General features: G+C 40.2%; 1 protein-coding gene across 3 annotated transcripts in view; it reads right to left on the bottom strand.

Moving 5' to 3' along the window:
- VPS13A (vacuolar protein sorting 13 homolog A) overlaps positions 1 to 21,417 on the bottom strand; it is a 136,961-nt gene that overhangs the window by 18,944 nt on the left and 96,600 nt on the right. For all 3 annotated transcript variants that reach the window (XM_077935994.1, XM_077935995.1, XM_077935996.1), the window contains exons 49-65: positions 20,972 to 21,076; positions 18,860 to 19,006; positions 16,513 to 16,641; positions 15,531 to 15,664; positions 13,601 to 13,730; positions 12,627 to 12,859; positions 11,835 to 11,988; positions 10,745 to 10,891; positions 8,241 to 8,322; positions 7,319 to 7,388; positions 7,022 to 7,130; positions 6,265 to 6,378; positions 3,470 to 3,615; positions 3,295 to 3,376; positions 2,808 to 2,921; positions 1,002 to 1,077; positions 730 to 893 (exon numbers count right to left, since the gene is read on the bottom strand). In XM_077935994.1, the coding sequence (XP_077792120.1) occupies positions 730 to 893; positions 1,002 to 1,077; positions 2,808 to 2,921; positions 3,295 to 3,376; positions 3,470 to 3,615; positions 6,265 to 6,378; positions 7,022 to 7,130; positions 7,319 to 7,388; positions 8,241 to 8,322; positions 10,745 to 10,891; positions 11,835 to 11,988; positions 12,627 to 12,859; positions 13,601 to 13,730; positions 15,531 to 15,664; positions 16,513 to 16,641; positions 18,860 to 19,006; positions 20,972 to 21,076 (2,136 nt within the window). The remainder of the gene's footprint in view (positions 1 to 729; positions 894 to 1,001; positions 1,078 to 2,807; positions 2,922 to 3,294; positions 3,377 to 3,469; positions 3,616 to 6,264; positions 6,379 to 7,021; positions 7,131 to 7,318; positions 7,389 to 8,240; positions 8,323 to 10,744; positions 10,892 to 11,834; positions 11,989 to 12,626; positions 12,860 to 13,600; positions 13,731 to 15,530; positions 15,665 to 16,512; positions 16,642 to 18,859; positions 19,007 to 20,971; positions 21,077 to 21,417) is intronic.

Raw genomic sequence — 21,417 nt, 5'->3', positions numbered from 1 at the left:
AGACACTCACACAGGACCTTCACCACCTTCACAGAGGCAGAGCTGGGTAACATCCGCATACTGATGAACACCCAGCCCAAACCCCCTGATGCTCTCTCCCAGCAGCTGCATGTAGATGTTAAAAAGCATGGGGGAGAGGCGGAACCTTGAGGCACCCCCAAGTGAGAGCCCAGGGGTCTAAACACTCATTTGCCAAAGTACTGGAGCAGGCTTAGGCAAACTCCAGCCCTCCAGAGGTTAACTACAATTCCCATCATCCCTAGCTAACAGGATCAGTGGTCGGGGATGATAGGAATTGTAGTCTCAAAACACCTGGAGGGCCGGAGTTTGCCTATGCCTGTACTGGAGCATAAAAATAATGGAGACTGAATTCCTAATATAAACTGTCACTTACTCTAAATCATAGCCAATATTTTCAATCTTACCTTAATGAGAGCATGGATCAATAGCAAATGGTGTGGTGGGGCCAGCTCACCTGACCTCCCGATAGCTGAGTCACTGCTGCTTGCAGTCACACTATTTGAATTACACCAACCTCTCCATCTCTGTGCCTCTTCCCTCTTTTGCAAGGGAGCAGCAACTCTGCTGTCAGAAACCCATCATGTTCACTTCTGATGTGAATGAGAATATAATTTATGCAGCTTGTGACTGCAACTCTATCTGCCAAAGAACTAGTGTTGAAACCATTCAATCTATCAATATTAAAATACGTTATGTAATGTTTCTTACAGATACCAAGCCTTTTCCACCACGAGTGATACCCTCTTTCAGGCCAGCAGGCTGCCTATTCATGGCTTCCCTTCGCTTCTGCTGATAGTCTTCATCCATAGTTATTGCTGCTACTCCTTTAGCCATAGCACCAGTTATTCTTGATGCAGCACCAGCTAATCCACCTATTAGCATAAGAGATTTAATGAAAAATATTCAATGTTTTAAAGAGTAAAAAAATGCAAAGATTACTTTTGCAGCTTTTACCTATGTGTAAAAAAATGACTGCTTACCAACAGCACCACCAACTAGGGCTTTAAGACCCAGTGCCATTCCTTCTACAAACTCTTCTGGACCCTGGATAGCCCCCTAAGAAGAAGAAAGACAAATATCTTTTAAATATTCTGATTGATAACCTACAACCAGTTTTCTTCTGCTAAGAATAATAGAATTGTAGAGTTGGAAGGGATCTCTAGCGTCATCTAATCCAACCCCCTGCAATGCAGGAATCTCAGTGAAAGGATCCAGGACAGATGACCATCCAACCTCCTGAGGGAGACAGCTCTTACTGTCAGAAAGCTCTTCCTGATGTTTCGTTGGAATCCTTCATGTGATAGCCCGTCAGATATTTGAAGATGGGTATCATATCTCCTCTCAATCTCTTTTCCAAGCTAAACATACCTCCTTCAACCTTCCCCCATACGCCTTGGCTTACAGACCCTTGGTCATCTTAGATGCCCTCCGCGACACACATTACAGCTTGTCCATATTCTCCTTAAATTTTAGTGTCCAGAATTGGACACAGTATTCCAGGTGTGGTCTGACCAAGGCAGAATAGAGTGGTACTTTTACTTCCCTTGAACTGGACACTTTACTTCTGTTGATGCAGCCTAGAATAACATTAGCTTTGTTTTTGCTGCTGTATCACACTGTTGACTCATACTAAGCTTGTGGTCCACCATGATCCCTAGATTCTCACTCCTCAAATATTTATAAAGAGTCCAATCTAGCAGTTTGTTGTTTAGTCGTTTAGTCGTGTCCGTCTCTTTGTGACCACATGGACAAGAGCATGTCAGGCACTTCTCTCTTCCACTGCCTCCCGCAGTCTGGTCAAATTCATGCTGGTAGCTTCAAGAACACTATCCAACCATCTCGTCCTCTGTCGTCCCCTTCTCCTTGTGCCCTCCATCTTTCCCAACATCAGGGTCTTTTCTAGGGAGTCTTCTCTTCTCATAAGGTGGCCAAAGTATTGGAGCCTCAGCTTCAGGATCTGTCCTTCCAGTGAGCACTCAGGGCTGATTTCCTTAAGAATGGATGCATTTGATCTTCTTGCAGTCCATGGGACTCTCAAGAGTCTCCTCCAGCACCAGAAACCAAAAGCATCCATTCTTCGGCAATCAGCCTTCTTTATGGTCCAGCTCTCACTTCCATACATCACTACTGGGAAAACCATAGCTTTAACTATACAGACCTTTGTCAGCAAGGTGATGTTTCTGCTTTTTAAGATCCTGTCTAGGTTTGTCATCACTTTTCTCCCAAGAAGCAGGCAATTCAATACTGCCATCTCCACATGGACATAAACTGTTTTCCAGCGAAATTTTTTGAAATCAACCCTCAAGTACAGTATGTTCAATCTTGCATAAGTGAAAGCATGTCTGTATTTTGGAACTGTTAAATTTTGCAAGTAGGGTGTCAATGTGTCAAGGAGACTAGGTGAGAAATAATCATACCATTGACAAAATTTCCTTATGTTGGCCAAATTATTTTGTCGTTCAATGTCATATAGGCACTGTCGAATTAAATTCTTTGCTTTGCTGAAGCCCAGTGTTAATCATTGTTGTGGTGATAAACCAGGTGAATAAAGCTTTTGGATGACAAATTTTAGTCCAGGCGCTCTCATGACAGTCTTGCAATACTCCAAAGGACATCTACCACAAATTTGTTCCTTCCACAGTGATTAGGCCTTCGAAAACTCAGTATCTTTCTACACTTTTGGCAGAATTTTATGTGAAGTGGCTGTTGCCTTCCACTGTAAATATTTACATACTAGTACAGCCTGTCTTAGATTGCCTTGAGGAAAAACTAGGTGGAGAACACACCTGGTAAGGTTCATAGAAGAATGCTTCAACTCCTTCAGACAAGTCTCTTATGAATCCAAATGGATTGCCCAAAACATCCAGTCCAAGAATAAGAACATACATTTGCTTAATAGCCTAAAACGCAAATAAACATGTTATAGAAAATATATATTTAAAGCATATAATTTCAATCTACAAAGGAATCTACAAATAACTCATTTTTGTGAGTCTGTCTACGCAGCTATTTATTATTATTAATTAAATTTGTATGCCACCCTTTAGCCTATGCTCCCAGGGTGGTTCACAACAGAAAAATACAAAACGAGAATACAAAATATGTAATAAAATGAAAACAAACCCCTCCCACAAAAACATTTAAAAACCCATAGAACCAAACAAATGCCTGGTTAAAGAGATTTTTTTTTTTTTGCCTGGCTGGCACCTAAAGTTATGTAATGAAGGTGCCAAGCAAATTGGTCAATTCATGTTAGGTTCATGATATACTAACCTGCTTTGAATAATGCATAACTACAGCCCACTGCAGTTGCTCTGTAGTACAAAAGTGGTAGTTGAGCTCAAAGAATGCCAATCTAGAACAAGTAAATTACATTAAAATGGCAAAATAAAATATATTCTGTATGTAATCTTTTAATTAAAATCAACTAAGTGAATATTCTACTTACTTAAGAACAACATCCTGCACATCTGTGAGTGTGGCCCCAATACTCTTTAACAAGAGGTTTAAGGACTGAACTGGAATTAGCTCCTTGCGAGTCTCTTCCTTGTTGCTATCGTCTCCAGGAGTGCTAAGTGAAAAACTTAAGTGTAACTGAAATGAGAGGGGGGAGGGGATGAAAATATGGGAAACACCAGTAGTATGTGGGATGCTACCTTAGATCTTAAAAATATTTTTGCTATGATATTGCATTATTATATCTTACATATAAGTCAGCTTGATAAGAATGTTTACCACTGTTATTGCACAAAAATATAAACCATCAACTAGTATGGTACAAAGTGTATGATTAGGACGAAGAAGAAGAAGAGTTTGGATTTGATATCCCGCCTTTCACTCCCCTTCAGGAGTCTCAAAGCGGCTAACAATCTCCTTTCCCTTCCTCCCCCACAACAAACATTCTGTGAGGTGAGTGGGGCTGAGAGACTTCAGAGAAGTGTGACTAGCCCAAGGTAACCCAGCAGCTGCATGTGGAGGAGCAGAGACGCGAACCTGGTTACCCAGATTACGTGACTACCGCTCTTAACCACTACACCACACTGGGACTATGGATATGAGGTTTCAAATCCTCAAATGAGACCTTGGGGTGATATATAGTGCTGGGCATCTCTCTCGCTATAAGTCCTGGGGCTCTTGTGTTGTGGAATGCTTCCATACGAGAGCTGCTGTGCACTTTTGAGGCCCTGGTCTTGCAAGATCAGCTGCAGCAAAACTAAAACTATTATTATTTATTTATTAAATTTGTATACAACCCCTCAGCTGAAGATCACAGGGCGATTCGCAACATTAAAATATAAAATGAGAATACAAAATACATAATAAAATAAAAACAAACTAATAACTCCCCCTCCACAAACATATTTAAAAGGCCATAGAATGTTAATCAGCCCAAGGCCTGGTGATAGAGAAATGTTTTCACCTGGCACTAAAAGACATGTAATGAAGGCATCAGGCGAGCCTCCCTGGGGAGAGCATTCCACAGATGGGAAGCCCCCACAGTGAAGGCCTGTTCTCCTGTTGCCACCCTCCGCACTTCTTATGGAGGGGGCACACAAAGAAGAGCCTCAGATGGTGATTGCAGGGCGTGGGTCGGTTCATATGGGAACTGGAGGACCTTGAGGTATTGTGGTCCTGAGCCATTTAAGGCTTTATAGGTCAAAACTAGCACTCTGAATTAGGCCTGGAAACTAATTGGCAGCCAGGCTGGAATCTGTGTAATATACTCAAACCGATTTGCCTTGGTGAGCAACCTGGCCACTGAATTCCGCACCAACTGAGGTTTCCAAACCGTCTTCAGAGGCAGCCCTAATCTAACCTAGAGGTTCCCAAACTATAGCCAGAAGTTAGGCTACCCCTGGCCAGATAAGAGGCACAGCTGAGCCACCAGCTGAAGCTGATGGAAGGCACTCTGCATTACCAAACCCATCTGATTCTCAAATGACAGCAAAGAATCCAGGAGTACCCCCAGGCTGCGTACCCATGCCTTCAGAGGGAGTGTAACCCCATCTAGAGCAGACATCTCCCATCCATCTGGCAGGACAGAACCACCCCCTAACAGTGACTCAGTCTTATCTGGATTGAGCTTTAGTTTGTTGGCTCTCATCAAGTCCATCACTGAGGCAAGACAATGGTCCAACACATCCACTGCCTCACCTGCAGATGTAAAGGAGAAGTAGAACTGTGTGCCATCAGCATATTGCTGACATACTCCCAGACTCCATATAACCCTACTCAGTGGTTTCATGTAGATGGTAAACAGCAAACACTGAACTCTGAGGAATGTGACACTGAAGGTTCTACAGGACCAAATAGCACTCCCTAAGCATCACCCACTGGAAACAAACCATCCAAGTAGGACTGGAACCACCACAAAGTAGTGCCACCTACCCCTAACTTGGACAGCCCCTCCAGAAGGATACAATGGTTGATGATATTGAAAGCTACTGAGAAGCTGTGGAGAATTAACAAGGACACATTTCCCTTGTTTCTCTCCAGACAAAACTCATTACACAGTGCAACCAAAGCAGTTTCTGTGCCAAAACTGGGCTTAAACCCTGACTGAAATGGATCTAGAAAAATCAGTTTCCCCCAAGAGCACCTGGATCTGGTCCATGACCACCTGCTCAAGAACCTTGCTGAAGAAGGGGAGATTGGCAACTGCCTTACTGGCAACTGAATCTAGTTACTTAGACTTTCTGAATCCAGGGAGGATTTGTTAAGGAGTGGTTTTACCAGTGCTTTTTAAACACTGATCAACATTTAAACTAAACGCTATAGCATTTTAACTCCATTTTAATTATAAAGGTAAAAGTGGGAGAGTATTACAAACCAAGAATCTCGGGCTTAAAGTGAGATCTTCTATTTATTCAGAAGTGAACCCCTCTGCTCTGTCCAGACTGTCCCTCCTGTCCTTTTGGGGCACATCTCCCACCGCAGCAAAGGACACTGACTCCAACTTAAAAAGGGGCAGTGTCTGTAGCAACATGTGCAGCACAGATTCCCAGCTTTCTTGGGGTAGAAGGGCTGTGAATGCATTATTGCTCAAAGGAAGGGATATGGCTGTACTGTATAAAAATCACTGCAGCTGGGCTGTTTGTAGGTGGAGTATGAATGGGCTGGAAGCTGTGCTTCATTCTGAGTAAAGTGGGGTTTCATTCATTAATATAATCACCTTCATCTTCACTCTTGTTCATTGGCTGCGTATTTAAATATCCAAACATAACGGTTATGACATACACATACCTTGATTGGAGAAATATGAAAATATTCATATAGGCTGATTTGTGATGTATCTGTTGATGATATATTCTTCAATTCCTCATGTACAGATTCTACATCCTTTTTGAAGAGTTCTATCTGTGAAGATAAGAATAAGAATAAGAATAATACTTATGCCCCACCCATCTGGCTGGGTTTCCCCAGCCACTCTGGGCGGCTTCCAACAAGAGATTAAAAATACATTAAAACATCAGTCATTAAAAACTTCCCTAAAGAGGGCTGCCATCAGATGTCTTCTAAAAGTCAGATAGTTGTTTATTTCTTTGACATCTGATGGGAGGGCGTTCCACAGGGTGGGTGCCACTACCGAGAAGGCCCTCTGCCTGGTTCCCTGTAACTTTGCTTCTCACAGCGAGGGAACCGCCAGAAGACCCTCGGTGCTGGACCTCAGTGTCCAGGCAGAATGATGGGGGTGGAGACACTCCTTCATTAACTTAAAACCAGCATTTCTTAAAGCCAAATTATACACTACCAGTTTCATGACAAATGGTATAGCTATTCTGTTGAGTTTAAAGAACCTTCTGGGTTGATGTCAATGTGTAGAAATATTTCATGTTCCATTTCTTATTTGATGACGAACAGTGTTTGACCTTGTTTATATGTTCCATATTTCTCATTAAGCACCATTTGGTACAAAATATTCAATACAGTGTATAAAAAAATTGAGCCAACACACATTATGGTTTGTTGCTTTTTAACTCCATTGAACAATAATTTGTACCTCTTGATCTTTGGGCACCTCGTCTGCAAGTGTAAAGAATTCAGCCAATGCATAAAGAAACCCAAGATCTAATCTGAGATCCATCTCTTGAATTAGGACCTTAAAATACCTGCAAAATAGTTTAAAAGTGTCACATTGCAGAAGCTTTTTTGTTTTGTTAATAATGTCTTTGTCTTTAAAATCCACCCGTTCATAAAAATATAAAAAAATTCTATTAATGAAAGTTCCAACTGAATTCATATGGATTAAGTAGAAAGGCAGTCTAGATTTAAGAATGAAAAAGGAATATATACTTACTTTATACGTGATATTTGAGAATGCCCTGCAGTTCTCATGACAATACTGACATCAGTAAAGGGTTTGGGTTCTATGAAAATTCCAAACAGGAAACAGGAGTGCGTAAAAATGACTCATACTTATATAGAATTCAATTTATTTTGACATGTAAACTATAATATATAGAACTGAGTTCATTTGCAAAGGATATAATGGAAGGGTTGGACAAACCAATGGTCTAAGGTATTAGAGGCATATATGGGAAGAAATGACACTACTTTCTAAAATGAGGAGTGCACATCCACAAATATTTTCAATATAAGTTCAGCAGATATACACTGACTGTGAACAGTTTAATGAAGTTACATAGAAGTTATTTTCAAATTCCAACTGCATCAATTGTATAGGTCTCAAAGTAAGTTCTAGGTTTCCTAAGGGCCCTGAGTCCCTTGCTGTTCCCAATCCATTCTAGGAGAACATTCTTGCTTGACAATCGTATGTTGTCTGCAAGTGTTATCTACAGCTAACAGATTTCAGGGAAAGGTGGTGAATCCTTCATTGCCCCAGAACAAGGACCATGGAAAATACAAATGGCAGAAGCTGTGTCTCACAAAACCACAGATTACTTCCAGATTAGGACTGGAATCACTTTGCTTCCTAAAGAGACTATATATAGCAATGTCTGGCTGGTCTTGTTCTTTGACAAGAACCTATTGTTGTTAAAAAAGAAAAGACAAATGTTTGCATAATATGCTTTCATGAAATGCTGAGACATTTCAACTTCTAGCAAATTTAGGACTATGCAAACCCATCAACAAAATGTAGTTTATTTTCTAATCTTACTATGAATGACTTCCCCCCATGAAGATCTCAATGTTTCCTTCTTCTTAATTATTACAGATGCAGAAAAATAATAACAATGCATTAAACTGTATTAACAAACCTGAATCCAAGGAGATGGACTTGGGAGGTTTAATAGGATAGAACACAAAGGGAAATATGGCTCCAGGAATCTGGTTTTGTATCTGATAAGGGTAATGACAATATGGTGCATGTTAGATGTTCATTTGCAAATGCTTATTTTTGTCCTAATTTACAATTATACTTCCTATTAGCTTCTCCATTACATGAAGGCTGCATTCTAAATGTTGAAGGTCTGTATATAATTTAACCTATATTATTCCGAATTCTGATATTTATAAGATGAATTGAATAAAATACTTGACACTTAATACACTTTGCAAAAACATCTATTTTCAAATTTTGTCATTTGAAAATTAAAAATTAAAAAATGTTTTCTATTTTAAAGATGCTTTCAAGAAGCCCAGTTTATACTGATTGTGTTATTTCTGAATTTATTTTATAAAATTTATATACAGCTTGGTTGTAGAAAACCTCAAAGTGGTTTACAGGAAAAAATAAAACAGCAAGGTTATTAGTAAAAACAATTTAAACATTCAAAAAAATAAATCAACTAAAAACACAACAGCATTCTAAATATCTTGGTAGGCTTGTCTAAATAAAACTGTTTTTAGCAGGTGCCAAAAAGAGTACAGGGAAGGCACCTGGCAAATGTCACGGAGTTCAAAAATGTAGATGCTGCCACATTAAAATATTGATTTCTTACAAATTTCTTACAAATGCAGAATGGATATTATGTGGCACCTGTAACAGTGCCAGTTCTTCAGAATGAAGTGGTCGAGAGGGCATAACTGCATGGGTTTGATCACAATCAGAGAAGTCCCACTGAAATTAATGGTCATGACCAAGGCTCAAGGACTATCCCTGCATCCATAGTCTGGCAGCTCATCATGTTGGAAAGTGGGGCAGACAGACTGGCTAGCCATGGCTATGAGAGCAGATCAGGATGCAGCCAATACTGGGCTGGCTCAGCTCTGCCCTCAGGACACCTCATTTTGAGGTTATGTGCTGGACCCTGCAAGCAGAGATACCTCCAGATACTTTCTGCATGCATGTTCAGGACATGAATGGGGCTATCTGTACCGCTGGAATGATGGCAGAAGCAGAAGTGAGCAGAGGGATGCCTCTGCTGAATCCCACCTCATCCCCACAGCCCAGAGTAACTTTGGATTGCAGCACATTAATTTCAGGTCCTGAACATAATTCAGTTGTGTGTAATCCATTATTTGTAAAAAACAAATTTTGTCTTACTGTGAATTTCTGTTTACTGGGAATGACAGATGACATTCCTCATATACCTCCAGGATGGTGCTTACTCTTTTCCTTATGGGCTTTCTATGGGCCTTATGCGCTTCTGACTTCTGTGTTTACGACAAGGGAAGGAGTCCTTAACCTCTTTGTGACTGCAGAAGTGTACCCATGAGAGGAAACCAATATGACTCACACAGAAAGCAGCATGACTCACCCCACCTGCAGAATGAGAGTGTGAATCAGAGGCTCCTGCCTAATAATATCAGGCACTCCAAGAGAAGGTGACATTGGAGTCTGACCAGTAGCCTCCTGTACAATCTTCATGGTCAGAGGCGCAGAAGAAAGAGGCAAAGCCATAACGATTATGCAGGAGCATAGCCAAAAAGGAAGGAAGAAGCTGGTCATGCACAAACTGTCCGTGCACTGATCAACCCCCCAGAAATTCAAAAGGCAGAGGATGTTGAAAGGATTAAAGAAAGCTGAAATTCAAAGCACACTGATCAATGATGCAGGGCGGGGCAGGAACCAAGCAATGATGCTGTGTTTTGGGGTGCAAAAGTGCTTAATTAATGGTGATGTTGGGGCGGGCAACATTCTGATCAAAGAGAAAATGGTGCTCCCACTTAGGTGGGTTGTTTTATGAGCAACAAGTGTTTAAACAAAATGGTGGCTCTGCTCAGTATTGTAAATGTAAATGAGGGACCTGCTTAGCTTCGTGCTCTTCAGAAATCAAAGTAAGGGCTCCCAGGGAACCGTGATGAAGTCAAAACGCCCCTTGTGAAGACACAATTCTCCCTCAGACCACAAGGGGAAAAACCGGGGGGGGGGGGGATAAAAAAGAAATGAAGCATACACACAAACACACAGGGCAAAGGAGTAATGTACTGAAATAAAATATAACCAAAACAGTAGTAACAGTTGAAAACCCAACTCACAAAATATGCAATAAGAAATGCGCAAGACCAAGAAAAGCCAAATATTCAAGAGAGAACAAAAGGCTCCAACCATCACCATCTGCAGGCAGGGCCAGTCTGGTGAGAGGGATGATTCCCTCCCCTGGGAGAGGAGGCCTTCAGTGGACCCTGCCTATTCTTTCCAGCAGGAGCCTTCAGTGGACCCTGCCTATTCTTTCCAGCAGGAGGCATCCCTATGAGGAATGTCATCCATCATTCTCAGGTAAAAACCCTGAAAGCTACTTTATTATCTTCCTTGTCTCAATTATGATGTTACATTAAAGGGTTTTGAATATTCTTTATTGGTAACCTTGAAACATACTTGTATTCTATAAATCTGGACTCTGAAGGATGACTGATGTTCAGATGTACTATATTGCACTTTTAAAGCTGGCAAGAAGCTTCTTCTCACAGGGACTTCATTTGGTTGAAGCATTTTCATGTTATTACCAGTAGGTGTCAAGCAGACCTGTCATATTGAAAGGAAAAAGATGTCCAGATCTTAATGCCGTTTCTTATAAATCTTTCAAATACAACATGAGTCAGAATCTAGCCAAATATAACCACTTAAGTGTCAATGTTATTTAAGGGACACATTTAAGCAAGTACTTAAGCAGCAGTAGAGAATCATTTTTCTTTCAAAGGCTTCTGACACATGAGAGAAGACAACTGGGGTGCTTAGCATTCACTCTTGTGGTGGTCAAGAATAAACTTTTACCTGCTACTAAAAAGTTCTAAATTTTGCTCTGCCCAGGTGCAGAATCCATGGGTGGAACCCAGCATAGAGCTAAGGCAAACGTTTTATCAGCCGAAGGATTTCACTTTGTACAACAGGATGTTTCCCCCCTATTCCCACCATGTGCCCCCCTAAATCTGGAGATTTGGGGAATGGGGGGAGGAAAGGGGGGAAAGTCCCATTGTACAAGCAGAAATCCTTATGCTGACAAGATGCATTGGTAGAATACTGTGGGACAGTACAGAGATCATGAAGGAGAACCACAACTGCTGAGAACCAGGGGTCAGGGTGCTCATGCCTTTCCCCCCATCCAGACAGCAGGAGGCAGATGAAAGTCATAACGCTATGCAGTTATTCTTGGTGGAATTTATCCTGGAGTGAATATAAATAAGATCAGGCTCTAAGCCTCTGTTGTGGAACAAATTATAGCAGGACACAAAGTCAAGGCAAGGAGCAGATGATTCAACTCATTTTACTCAGAGCAGACAAATGGAAATTAATGGAACTTTCTTAGGCATGCTCATTAATTTCAATGTGTCTACTCTGAGTAAAACATAGTTGAATATGACCCCGTACTGACAAGTTTCTAGTAAAAGAGCAATATCCAGTTATGCTAAGCTTTATGTTACGAATGTATTTTAAATGGACAAACAAACAAAATTCCCCTTAACATTACCGGAGTATTATCATCCAGCTCCACTATTTTATTTTCTGTGGGTGAGTGATCACAGTAGTCATTAAATTCTTTCTCCAGCATTTCAGTTTGTTTCAAACTCAGTGGCCTCCATCTTGACTTTTTTTTAGGTTTCGTTTCCCAAATTATATCAGAACTTGCAAACAAAATAAAGAATAGAACAGTAAACTTCACCCTGCCTGATAGTTATCAAACACAATATATTTTGCAGAAAAAATATATGAACAAAACTATCACCTGACAACCCAATAAATAATGATGTTTCATGATACCTCTGAAATTTATTTAACCTTGAAAATTGAGCTCTTTGTTAGAAGCAAAAAGAACTCCAGTTCCAAAAGTAGCGGTATCTCTTTAATCGCTAATAAAACTTTTTGGAAGCTCCAAAAATTATTGTGCATTTCTAGAGTACTGAAACTGATACAATTCTAACTTGCCCCAATTGAGGCTTTACTGTATTTATACTGAGCACAATCCAGTCACACTTAAGCATTTTCAAATCCTAATCATTTTGACAGAAGACTTAAGCATGTGTCTAATACTGTTCCACTGAAATGAATGATTACTTAAGAGTGCAATACTGTACTATATGCACCTGCCTGGATGTAAGGTTATATTGAGATCAGAATAGAAATGCACTGTTAAAAATGTTTAACTGGCTGGATCATGCCCATATTCTTATGTTATATCATCCAGAAGCAGGTTCACTTGAATCCAACAACATATGTAGCTAAAATGAAAACATTGTGTTTTTTAAAATTAAAGCAACACTACCTTGTGATGCCAATGTAGCCTACTTCCTGTTTTGAATAGTTATTTACTAAAGAAATCCCAACATCTTGTAATGATATAATGATTTCTTGTTCTGCCAGTTCAGCTTTTTCACTTTCATATGTTAGTTTGAAAACTTTTTCATCTTGAGTGAACAGAATAATTCGCTGCAAGCCTTCAAAAAATGAAACTAAATAAATAGTTTTGCTTCCCACTTGGATAGGTGTCATCAAGTCCTAAAATGGAAGACAAGCAACATGTTCATTTTCAAGACAACAGTCTCCGGAAAATCCTTTTATTCACCAAGGATTCTGTAGTTTACTGATACCATACACTGAGAGACTGCTTGGTTACTGTGATTGTTTTTCTTTGTATTTTACTCTGTTAATTCATTGTGAGGTGCTTTTATTTTCCTTTAATATCTTATTTTCTGAAGTTGGATTTTACTCTTGTAAACTGTGTTTAGATTTGTATGAAGGGTGGGTATAAAAATATTTGAAATTAATATATTTGCAAGTTTGGATACACTTATAATCTTTTCAAAAATGGTTCTGGCTTATCTCCATCTACTGTTAGGTATCAGCTGCTGCAATCCACATCTGACACAGCTACTGGTTATCAGCGCCCAACATGGCCCCAAATCAATCTGTACACAACCAAAATTATGTCACTTGATCCAGATGAGGCCTTAACTATGCATCCAATAAAGAAAGTGTGGTTTCAACCAGCTACAAACAAAGCTCCCAATTAGCTGGGAATCTTGTATAACCTTGTAGGTCAGGTTAGAGCTAATCCTGTGTAAGTCACTGCAAACCATCTTACAACAAAAGGTATAGCCCAGATCCAATTGACTCATGGATTTTGTCTGTAGTTGCTGGATCTTTGCTCCTGACTACGCCAAAACATTTTAAGTATTAGATTCTTTGACTGTTAATAAACAACACTGATTTGAGCGTTATTAATAGTAGCATACATACATCTTTCTGAGTTACTTCCCCACTGCTCTTTCCACATTTCCATTTCAATATTCTAGACCCTACAGGATCAGCCCATGTGTACAGAACTGCTTTATTAGGGGACAGAACATCTTCCATTGCATAGTGAGAACTGCAACAAAAAACAAGAAAAACATAGTAAATCACAATACTAGAAAGAGAAAGGTTATAGGAGGGAACAGTAAAGAAGTAGAAATAAAGTTCTGTTGAAGTTAAAAACACTTAGCTGACACAGAAGGTCAGAGAGAGCCAGGAGAAAATGACCTGATCCATCAGGAAGGAGAGAAAGAACTGAAGGGGACTGTGCCTGCCTCCCAGAGTTCTTTGCTCTCCTGCCTCTGTCACATGACGAGGGTCATAACCCAACCCATTCAGGTCCTCAGTAACCGTTGTCAAATTTCTAGACTACTTGAAGGATGATTTTTTCCTGCATATTTTTCCTGCCAGTCCTTGAGATCTTCATTGAAGACACTTCCTCAGGCTACTCAGACAAGTGATGTGAGTTGAGTAGCAACTATGGACCTTTAGGCACCAAATGAAAACCTTTTTGCTTTCCCAGGTACAGTGGTGCCTCGCAAGACGAAATTAATTCGTTCCGCGAGTTTTGTCGTCTTGCGATTTTTTTCGTCTTGCGAAGCACGGTGTCGGGAAAGTTTTGGAAAAGCTTCAAAAATACCAAAGTCTTTAAAAACCTCAAAAAAGGCTACCATACTGCGTTCTATGAGTTGCTCCTCGAAGTCAAGTCGCAACTGTATTAACGGTGTTAAGAAAAAGGAAACAAACTTGCAAGACGTTTCCGTCTTGCGAAGCAAGCCCATAGGGAAAATCGTCTTGCGAAGCAGCTCAAAAAACAAAAAACCCTTTCGTCTAGCGAGTTTTTTGTCTTGCGAGGCATTCGTCTTGCGAGGTACCACTGTATAATATTAATTATAATATCTATTTTAGTGGTTTTAGCTTCTTACACCAAGTTATTTCCTATGCTTGCTAGATGTTGGCCTAAACTGCTCTGTTCATAGAGGTTTTAGCCGTTTTAATTTATTTAACATTGGTTTTAGTGTTTGTTTGTTTTTGTCGTTTAAAACACAGTGTTACACTTGGTAATGGTCTGTAAACTGCCTATATAATTGTTTTCTCGGTTATATGGGCAGTATAGAAATGTAACAAATGTACAATAGGTTCTCCCTAGAAGTTTAACCTTCGCTTTTTGAATGGAATTCAAAAACCAGCATGCGTAAAGTGCCTGGGACTGGGGAAGATTGCTGAATTAGGTTCAGATGTTAAAAGCCATCAGAGACAGAACCAACTTCTTAAGTATCCTATGGTCTTCTCTTGCTTTGCTAAATTGAACAAATAACTACTTTAAGATACCCAATACCTGTTTGGCAGTGAAGCACTAGTAAGATAATACAGGAAAGAATTTGTATTATTGATTACCAGTATTTACTCAGATAGAATCATAGAACTGTATAGCTGGAAGGGACCATTAAGGTCATTAGTTCAATCCCCTGCAATGGAGGAATTTTTTACCCAACGCGAGGCTCGAACCAACAACCGTAGAATTAAGAGTTTCATGCGCTACCAAGACTTGAGTTATCCAGCTGCAACTATGTGACAAAATCCTACAGTGTTCTGTGTTCTATAGAATTAGAAGGAAATCTTGTATATCATGTGAATAAATTCTCTTTATTTGAATTAAGTTTTAATGGGCATTGTGTAATAAAAATATTTCCATACCTCTGACATATGTAGTACCTGTATCTGACCCTACCAGGTTCTTGGTAAGTTAAAGATTCAGAGGAAATAAGTGAGACTGGTGGCAGTAGTGTGAGTTTAGGGGAACCACTGGAGAAGGAGCTGTGTTTTGTTATTGTAGAATAAATAAACCAACCCCCCCTACCTTCACCACACGTACCTTTGCCCGTATTCAATAATTTCTTCTTTGGTATGGTTAATTATCAGGAAGGGCGCTGCACCATCATGATAATTAGAGAATGTAATTGCTGTTGAATGTTCAGCTGGTGTAACATCCACAATAATGCCTCCAAGCTATCAGATATGAAAACAGTGCATTAAAATTGATTTTATTCATTAGTCTAATTTATTATCACAACAATTATGTTAGTTCTAAAAGCTGAATTAGTTTGGCATATTTTGCTCATTTAAAAGTATTCATTTGATTTCTTTATATGGAGCTGGTTGTTAGCCAAGGGAAGGACTTCTGGCAGTGCCAACGGAACATCCCCTTTCTCTCTTCTTCCTGTTCACCACTGCACCTTCCTTAAAACTGTTCTGGAAGTTCCCCCAACTCTCTGGTGCAAATTTGGAGCAGGTGCACAGGAAGAGGAGAAAGGAGAAATGAAATGAAATCTAACTGAAATGTACTAATTGAATGACAGTCGTACCTTGGTTCTCAAACAGAATGCGTTCTGGGAGTCTCTTCGACTCCTGAAACCGTTCAAAAACCAAGGCACAGCTTCCAATTGGCTACAGGAGCATCCTGCAGCCAATCAGAAGCTGTGCTGGATGTTTGGCTTCCGAAAATCGGAACACTCACTTCCAGGTTTCAATCGTTCAGGAGCTGATTTGTTCAGGAGCCAAGGCATTTGAGATCCAAGGTACGACTGTACTTTGTTGGCTTCCACTCCAAGTTAGTTAGTTGTTGGATTAAACTCCAAGATAGTTGCACTTAGTTTCCAGTGAAATCAATATGAAAAGATAGGTTATCATGACTAACTTACGTCTCAGTCGTTTCAATGGGAGCTAAATGCAACTATCTTGGGGTGGAATTGGGATCAAACTCATGGCAATCCCCTTCAATTCTATGCATTTTGGATAGAGGAAAAAGGTAGAACATGCATTTAAAAGTTATGTAGCTAGTAAATTATGCTACTCACCCTGTTGTCTAAATGTAGCAGCAAACAATTTTCTTGCTTATCAAACCGTATAATTTTTGGTGGAATGTCAGAATGTTCTACTCTAACACGTAACTTGCTTTCATTTTTTTCAGGCCAAAAAGGAGTGCACTGGGAAGAAAAGGATAAATACATGATTTTGTAAGGATACACATAATGGAAAATAAAGAGCAGCCTCCAAAAATCAACGCTTTATCTTTTTTACCTTAATATTAAGTAATTTTAAGGATTGTGATTCTATTACTAAACATCATTTGGACATGGGAGATGAAACAATTATTTTAAATTTCAACTACACTTTCAGCTTTAGAAATCTGCATGGATCTGTTCTTTAGAAGATGAGTAAAATTAGTAAGAGTAAGGTAAAAACAAATGAGAAGGTAGATAGAGATAAATTCCATTCTCATGGAGCAGCTTATGCCTGGCATTTTGCTGCACAGGCTAGTACCATAAAACTAGAAGAAAACTACAAGAACACTAAAGTAAAAAAATGTGGCATACTCACTCAGGCTTTCAGAAGCAAAGGGCATTGCCCTCAATCAAAGACTACATTTAATACTATTTGCATAAATATGTGGACTGTAACTATACTGAAATGGCCATTTTAAGAATTGTTTACTCTCCGATGCTAACTCACTTTGAATGTCTCCCACAAAACAGTCAAAATTTGCACTACTGCAATCACATAATCTCTGTTCTTCCATTGTATCACCATGGTACCCTGAAATCGATCCAACTTTACTGACAAAATTATTCATCGCTCTTGTAATTCCAACTGCACAAATCCTCTCCTTAAATCTCTAATCCTGTCTACTCCAGGACCCTACAAAACAATCTTGTCTCACTTTCAAAACCCCAACTGGCCTCACCCCAGCTCTTCACTCTCTTATCCCATCACAAACCTTTGCTCATCCAGCTTAATCACCCTCAGCTCCCTCAACCCCATCCATTGTTCTGTGCAGTCCACTGTGGCTGGAAGAACCCCCTAGAACGCCTTTGTGAAGCTACCTCTTAAACATTCAAATCTCTCCTCAGACCTCAGCTTTCCTTCAAAGCCTTTGGTAAACAGCCGAATAACATGAGGTAGTCAATATGATGCCCTTCAAATGCTGTTGGATTTCAGTTCGTCATTCATGACCACTGGTCATGATTGCTGGGGCTGATGTGAGGCATAGTTCAACATTATCTGAAGCCATGTTGGCTACCTCTGTTCCATGGTAACTAGTGTAAGAACATGTAATAGAAATAATAAATTATTATTCTCTTGTTTACCCCTCCATCAATTTCCTTTCCCTTCCTTTGTGTGCATTTTTAAGTTGTATGTGCTACGGGCAACAGACCTATTCCATCCTTTTAGGAAATCATCATGTACACAAATGGTGCAATAACAACAAGAGCCTTGATAAGTATGTGCTTACTTGGAGAAATGTAGTGACTTGGCAAGCACAACTATGATTTAGCCGAGGTTAAGTACCATTAAATACCTCAATTTCACCCATTTAACTTAGTTCAGTGGAACATAGAAGTACTTAAGTTTTACCAGACTGTTTTCATGTTTAGTTGCAATTTTAATTAGCCTGATATTTCTTTTCCCCTCAAACACTGCATTCATAGGAATTGCTGCCAATTACAGTAGTCATCACTTCCCATTTCCACACACTAATTTTGCTCAAGTGAGTACATTGTCAAGAAGGGTCAGGACGGCTTGCAGAGACAACCAGTGGATTGAGCCTATTAACCCTTAGTTAATTTCTGATGTGTGAGAATGAATACATTAATGTCATTCTTTAGAGATGAACAAAATGGTACCAACACTTTGTTACAAATTGTTGCTTTAAAAAAAAGGTGGGGAGGGAGAACAAATGAACTGAAAATTAACCAAGGCTACAGAATCCTATATTGATGTTGATGAAAACTTGTCGTTTAGTCGTGTCCGACTCTTCGTGACCCCATGGACCAGAGCATGCCAGGCACTCCTCTGTCTTCCACTGCCTCCCACAGTTTGGTCAAACTCATGTTAGTAGCTAATGAAGACTAAGACAGAATAAATGTTGCTATTAACGTAAGCTACTGACAGGGTGCTATATACAGTTTGTAGTGCAACTGTTTCCTTTGCTGTGTATAGCAAAGGAAATAGATAGGCAAAGAAAAAAGGATTTTAAACCTTCTATTATTTTTAAGCTTGCATAGTATAGTTCAGAATCAGACAACTTTAGAATGAGCAGCACTTTATGTGGTGAACTGTGTGTGTGATGGGAAGAAGAAATGATTTACAAGTGCCCCAGATACTAGAAGAAATTCAAAATAAAAAAGATCCCAAAAGACTTACCTGCTGGGAAATTATTGGTATCCACTTTTCACTGTCCTCTTCAGCTACTTCTAAAGTATGCATACTTCTGTTTGTGATCATAAAAAAAGGTGTGAAAGTCACTATTCTAGTGATGTTGAAACTGCTGTTATGTATAGTGACACCAACCTGGGAAAGACAAAAAATGTTTAGTGTACATCAGTCTCATTACTATTAAGGGTGCCCCCAAACTGTATGTGTGTAGTTATTGTTGTTTGCACAATCTGTGAACTTTTTTGCAAGAAAAATTGGGGGATACAATTCACACTGCATTCTACAGATCAATGCAAATTCTGTCATAAACATCCATATGATGAGCTCCCCAACACCACTTGGAGCAAATGAACATATATTTAACCACATGAAACTGCCTTACACCAAAGCATAACACTGGTCCATCTAGCTCATTATTGTCAGTACTGACTATACTGACTAGCAGAAACTTTCCAGGGCTTCAAGCGTGATTCTGAGGGAGCACACAAAGGTAATCACACTAAGAGACAATTTCATCCGAAAATACAGAGACCAACAACTAGGGAGGAAGCAGTTGCACAAACAAGTAACTCAGAAAAAACACTCCAAAAAGCAAGTGCCTGAGATAGAAGAAGCCAGAAAGGCAGCACAAGCTAGAAGTGAGACTGCTTTGGACAAAGACAAGAACAAACTGCCACTCCAGAGGTAAGAGACAGATCAGCTTCCTTTGAGTGAGGTTTCCTGCCTTTGAGTACTAGGAGGAACAGAATTCTGATTTCTCATTCAATGGTGAGGGGAGAATTTTGAGCACGTTTTGATTTAGTATGTTTAACAATGCACTGTCTGTGTCCCTCTGCTGTTCATTTTTCTCTGAAGACTCCTGAATTTCATCCACATTTTGGGGGTGGGAGTAGTCAGTCACAAAACTGAGTCTTGTATATATTCAGCCCAAAGGTCTCCCTTTGCCACTCTGTGGACCAGGAGAAAAGGCAGGCAAAAGCCTCACGCCAAACCTGGTTTGCCACACCATGGAGCAGGAGTGGGGGGGGGGGGGAGGAAACAGAAGCTATACTCTCTCTCCTTGTCACAGCCGCCAACCAGGAGGATGAGGACGAGGGGCAGGCACTCCATCGCTGCCAGGCTTCAAGATCAAAGGCTAAGAGAAGCAGGCAGGCAGGGACGTAACAGGGACACTCACTCCGTTGCCGGTGTAAAAACAGCAATCCGGGAGGAGGTGGCCAAGTTGTTTTTAAATCAGGGCAGGAGAACGCAAACGCCACACCACCCGTCACACAAGTAGTGCACACACACCAAAACGAAAGACAGAAATACAGTTGTGACCCCAGAAAAATGGCAGTGGCCGCAGAGGCTGCTGAGGGAAAGAAAAAGAGCGCACTGGCAGTGGGCCGCTGCGCCTGAAGGCGGGAACGGCCATTGGTGCTGCAGCAAGGGCACCAGTTCTGGAAAATTTATCAATTTAAGTAAACAACTAAGGAATAAAAGAAAGGGGGCATATAAGCAGAACAACCAAATGTAAAGAAAACGGAAAGGGTTTTTTTGGGGGGGGGGCACAACGCACAAAGAATTGTAAAACTAAAACGATAAGGTAAATCTAAAGAAAAAAAGGGGGTTCAGAAACTAGTAAAAAACTTAGCTGAGTCGGGAGAGCTGGGAGGAATGTACTGTCTGCATCTAGACAGGAGGAAAAACTGAGTCCAGCCTGCTTCCCGCAAGTCTTTGCTCCTGTCGAGTGTCTTGCGACAGGATGAACAGCCTTTCCACTGGATATGATGCCCCACAAACTAAAACATCTCGCCCAGTTCATGCAGGTGGCCAATGGTAAGAGAGCTGGTGATGTGCTTAGATGATGCCAATGCTACAATGCTCCAAAGACAGTCAGAATATTGGGCAAGCAGTAAAGAATGGATGGGAGAGGGACAAACCCAGCTTTTACAATGCTAGCCTTAGTTTGATCTTTGATGGAATAACTTGTGGTTTGTTTGTAGACTGTTAAAGAAATCATTTATCACACGTCATAACTTAGCATGGCTTTTCTTTCAATTAAACATGCACAGAATTATGCCTACAATGTATTTAACAGTATTAGTTAAACCAACTCACTTGGTAATCGTTTATGTTGCCCTTACATTTAACGAAACCATGACTGCCAACAGTATCCAGAGAAAAGTGATCAGAAAGTTCACTGTCTGTCACCATAAGCTGAACCTGTAAGGAGAACATTTGTTATGCTCACTTCATTACAAATGAAATTTAAAGCAAGGAAAAATACACTGGCTGTCATTTGAAAATGAATAATAGATGGCAGCAACTGGGACCTACATGCTCCTGACTAGTGTACTAGCCAGCCATGTCCTCTCATTCAGGACATTCAATTTCATTCTCCCTGGTGTTCTGCTGACACCACAAAAGACACCAGCATTCTGTGAGCGCTGAGCATGGTCAAGTCCTCATTGGGTTCCTTGAGTACCCCACTTTGCGCCCTAAGGGTTTTATGTACTTCTGCAAACCTTGGAGTTCCTCTATTATGATATTTCTCTCTTGTTTCT

Source organism: Podarcis muralis, chromosome 11 (genome assembly GCF_964188315.1).
Source record: "Podarcis muralis chromosome 11, rPodMur119.hap1.1, whole genome shotgun sequence".
NCBI lineage: Eukaryota > Metazoa > Chordata > Lepidosauria > Squamata > Lacertidae > Podarcis > Podarcis muralis.
This window is presented reverse-complemented; position numbering and strand designations above follow the sequence as displayed.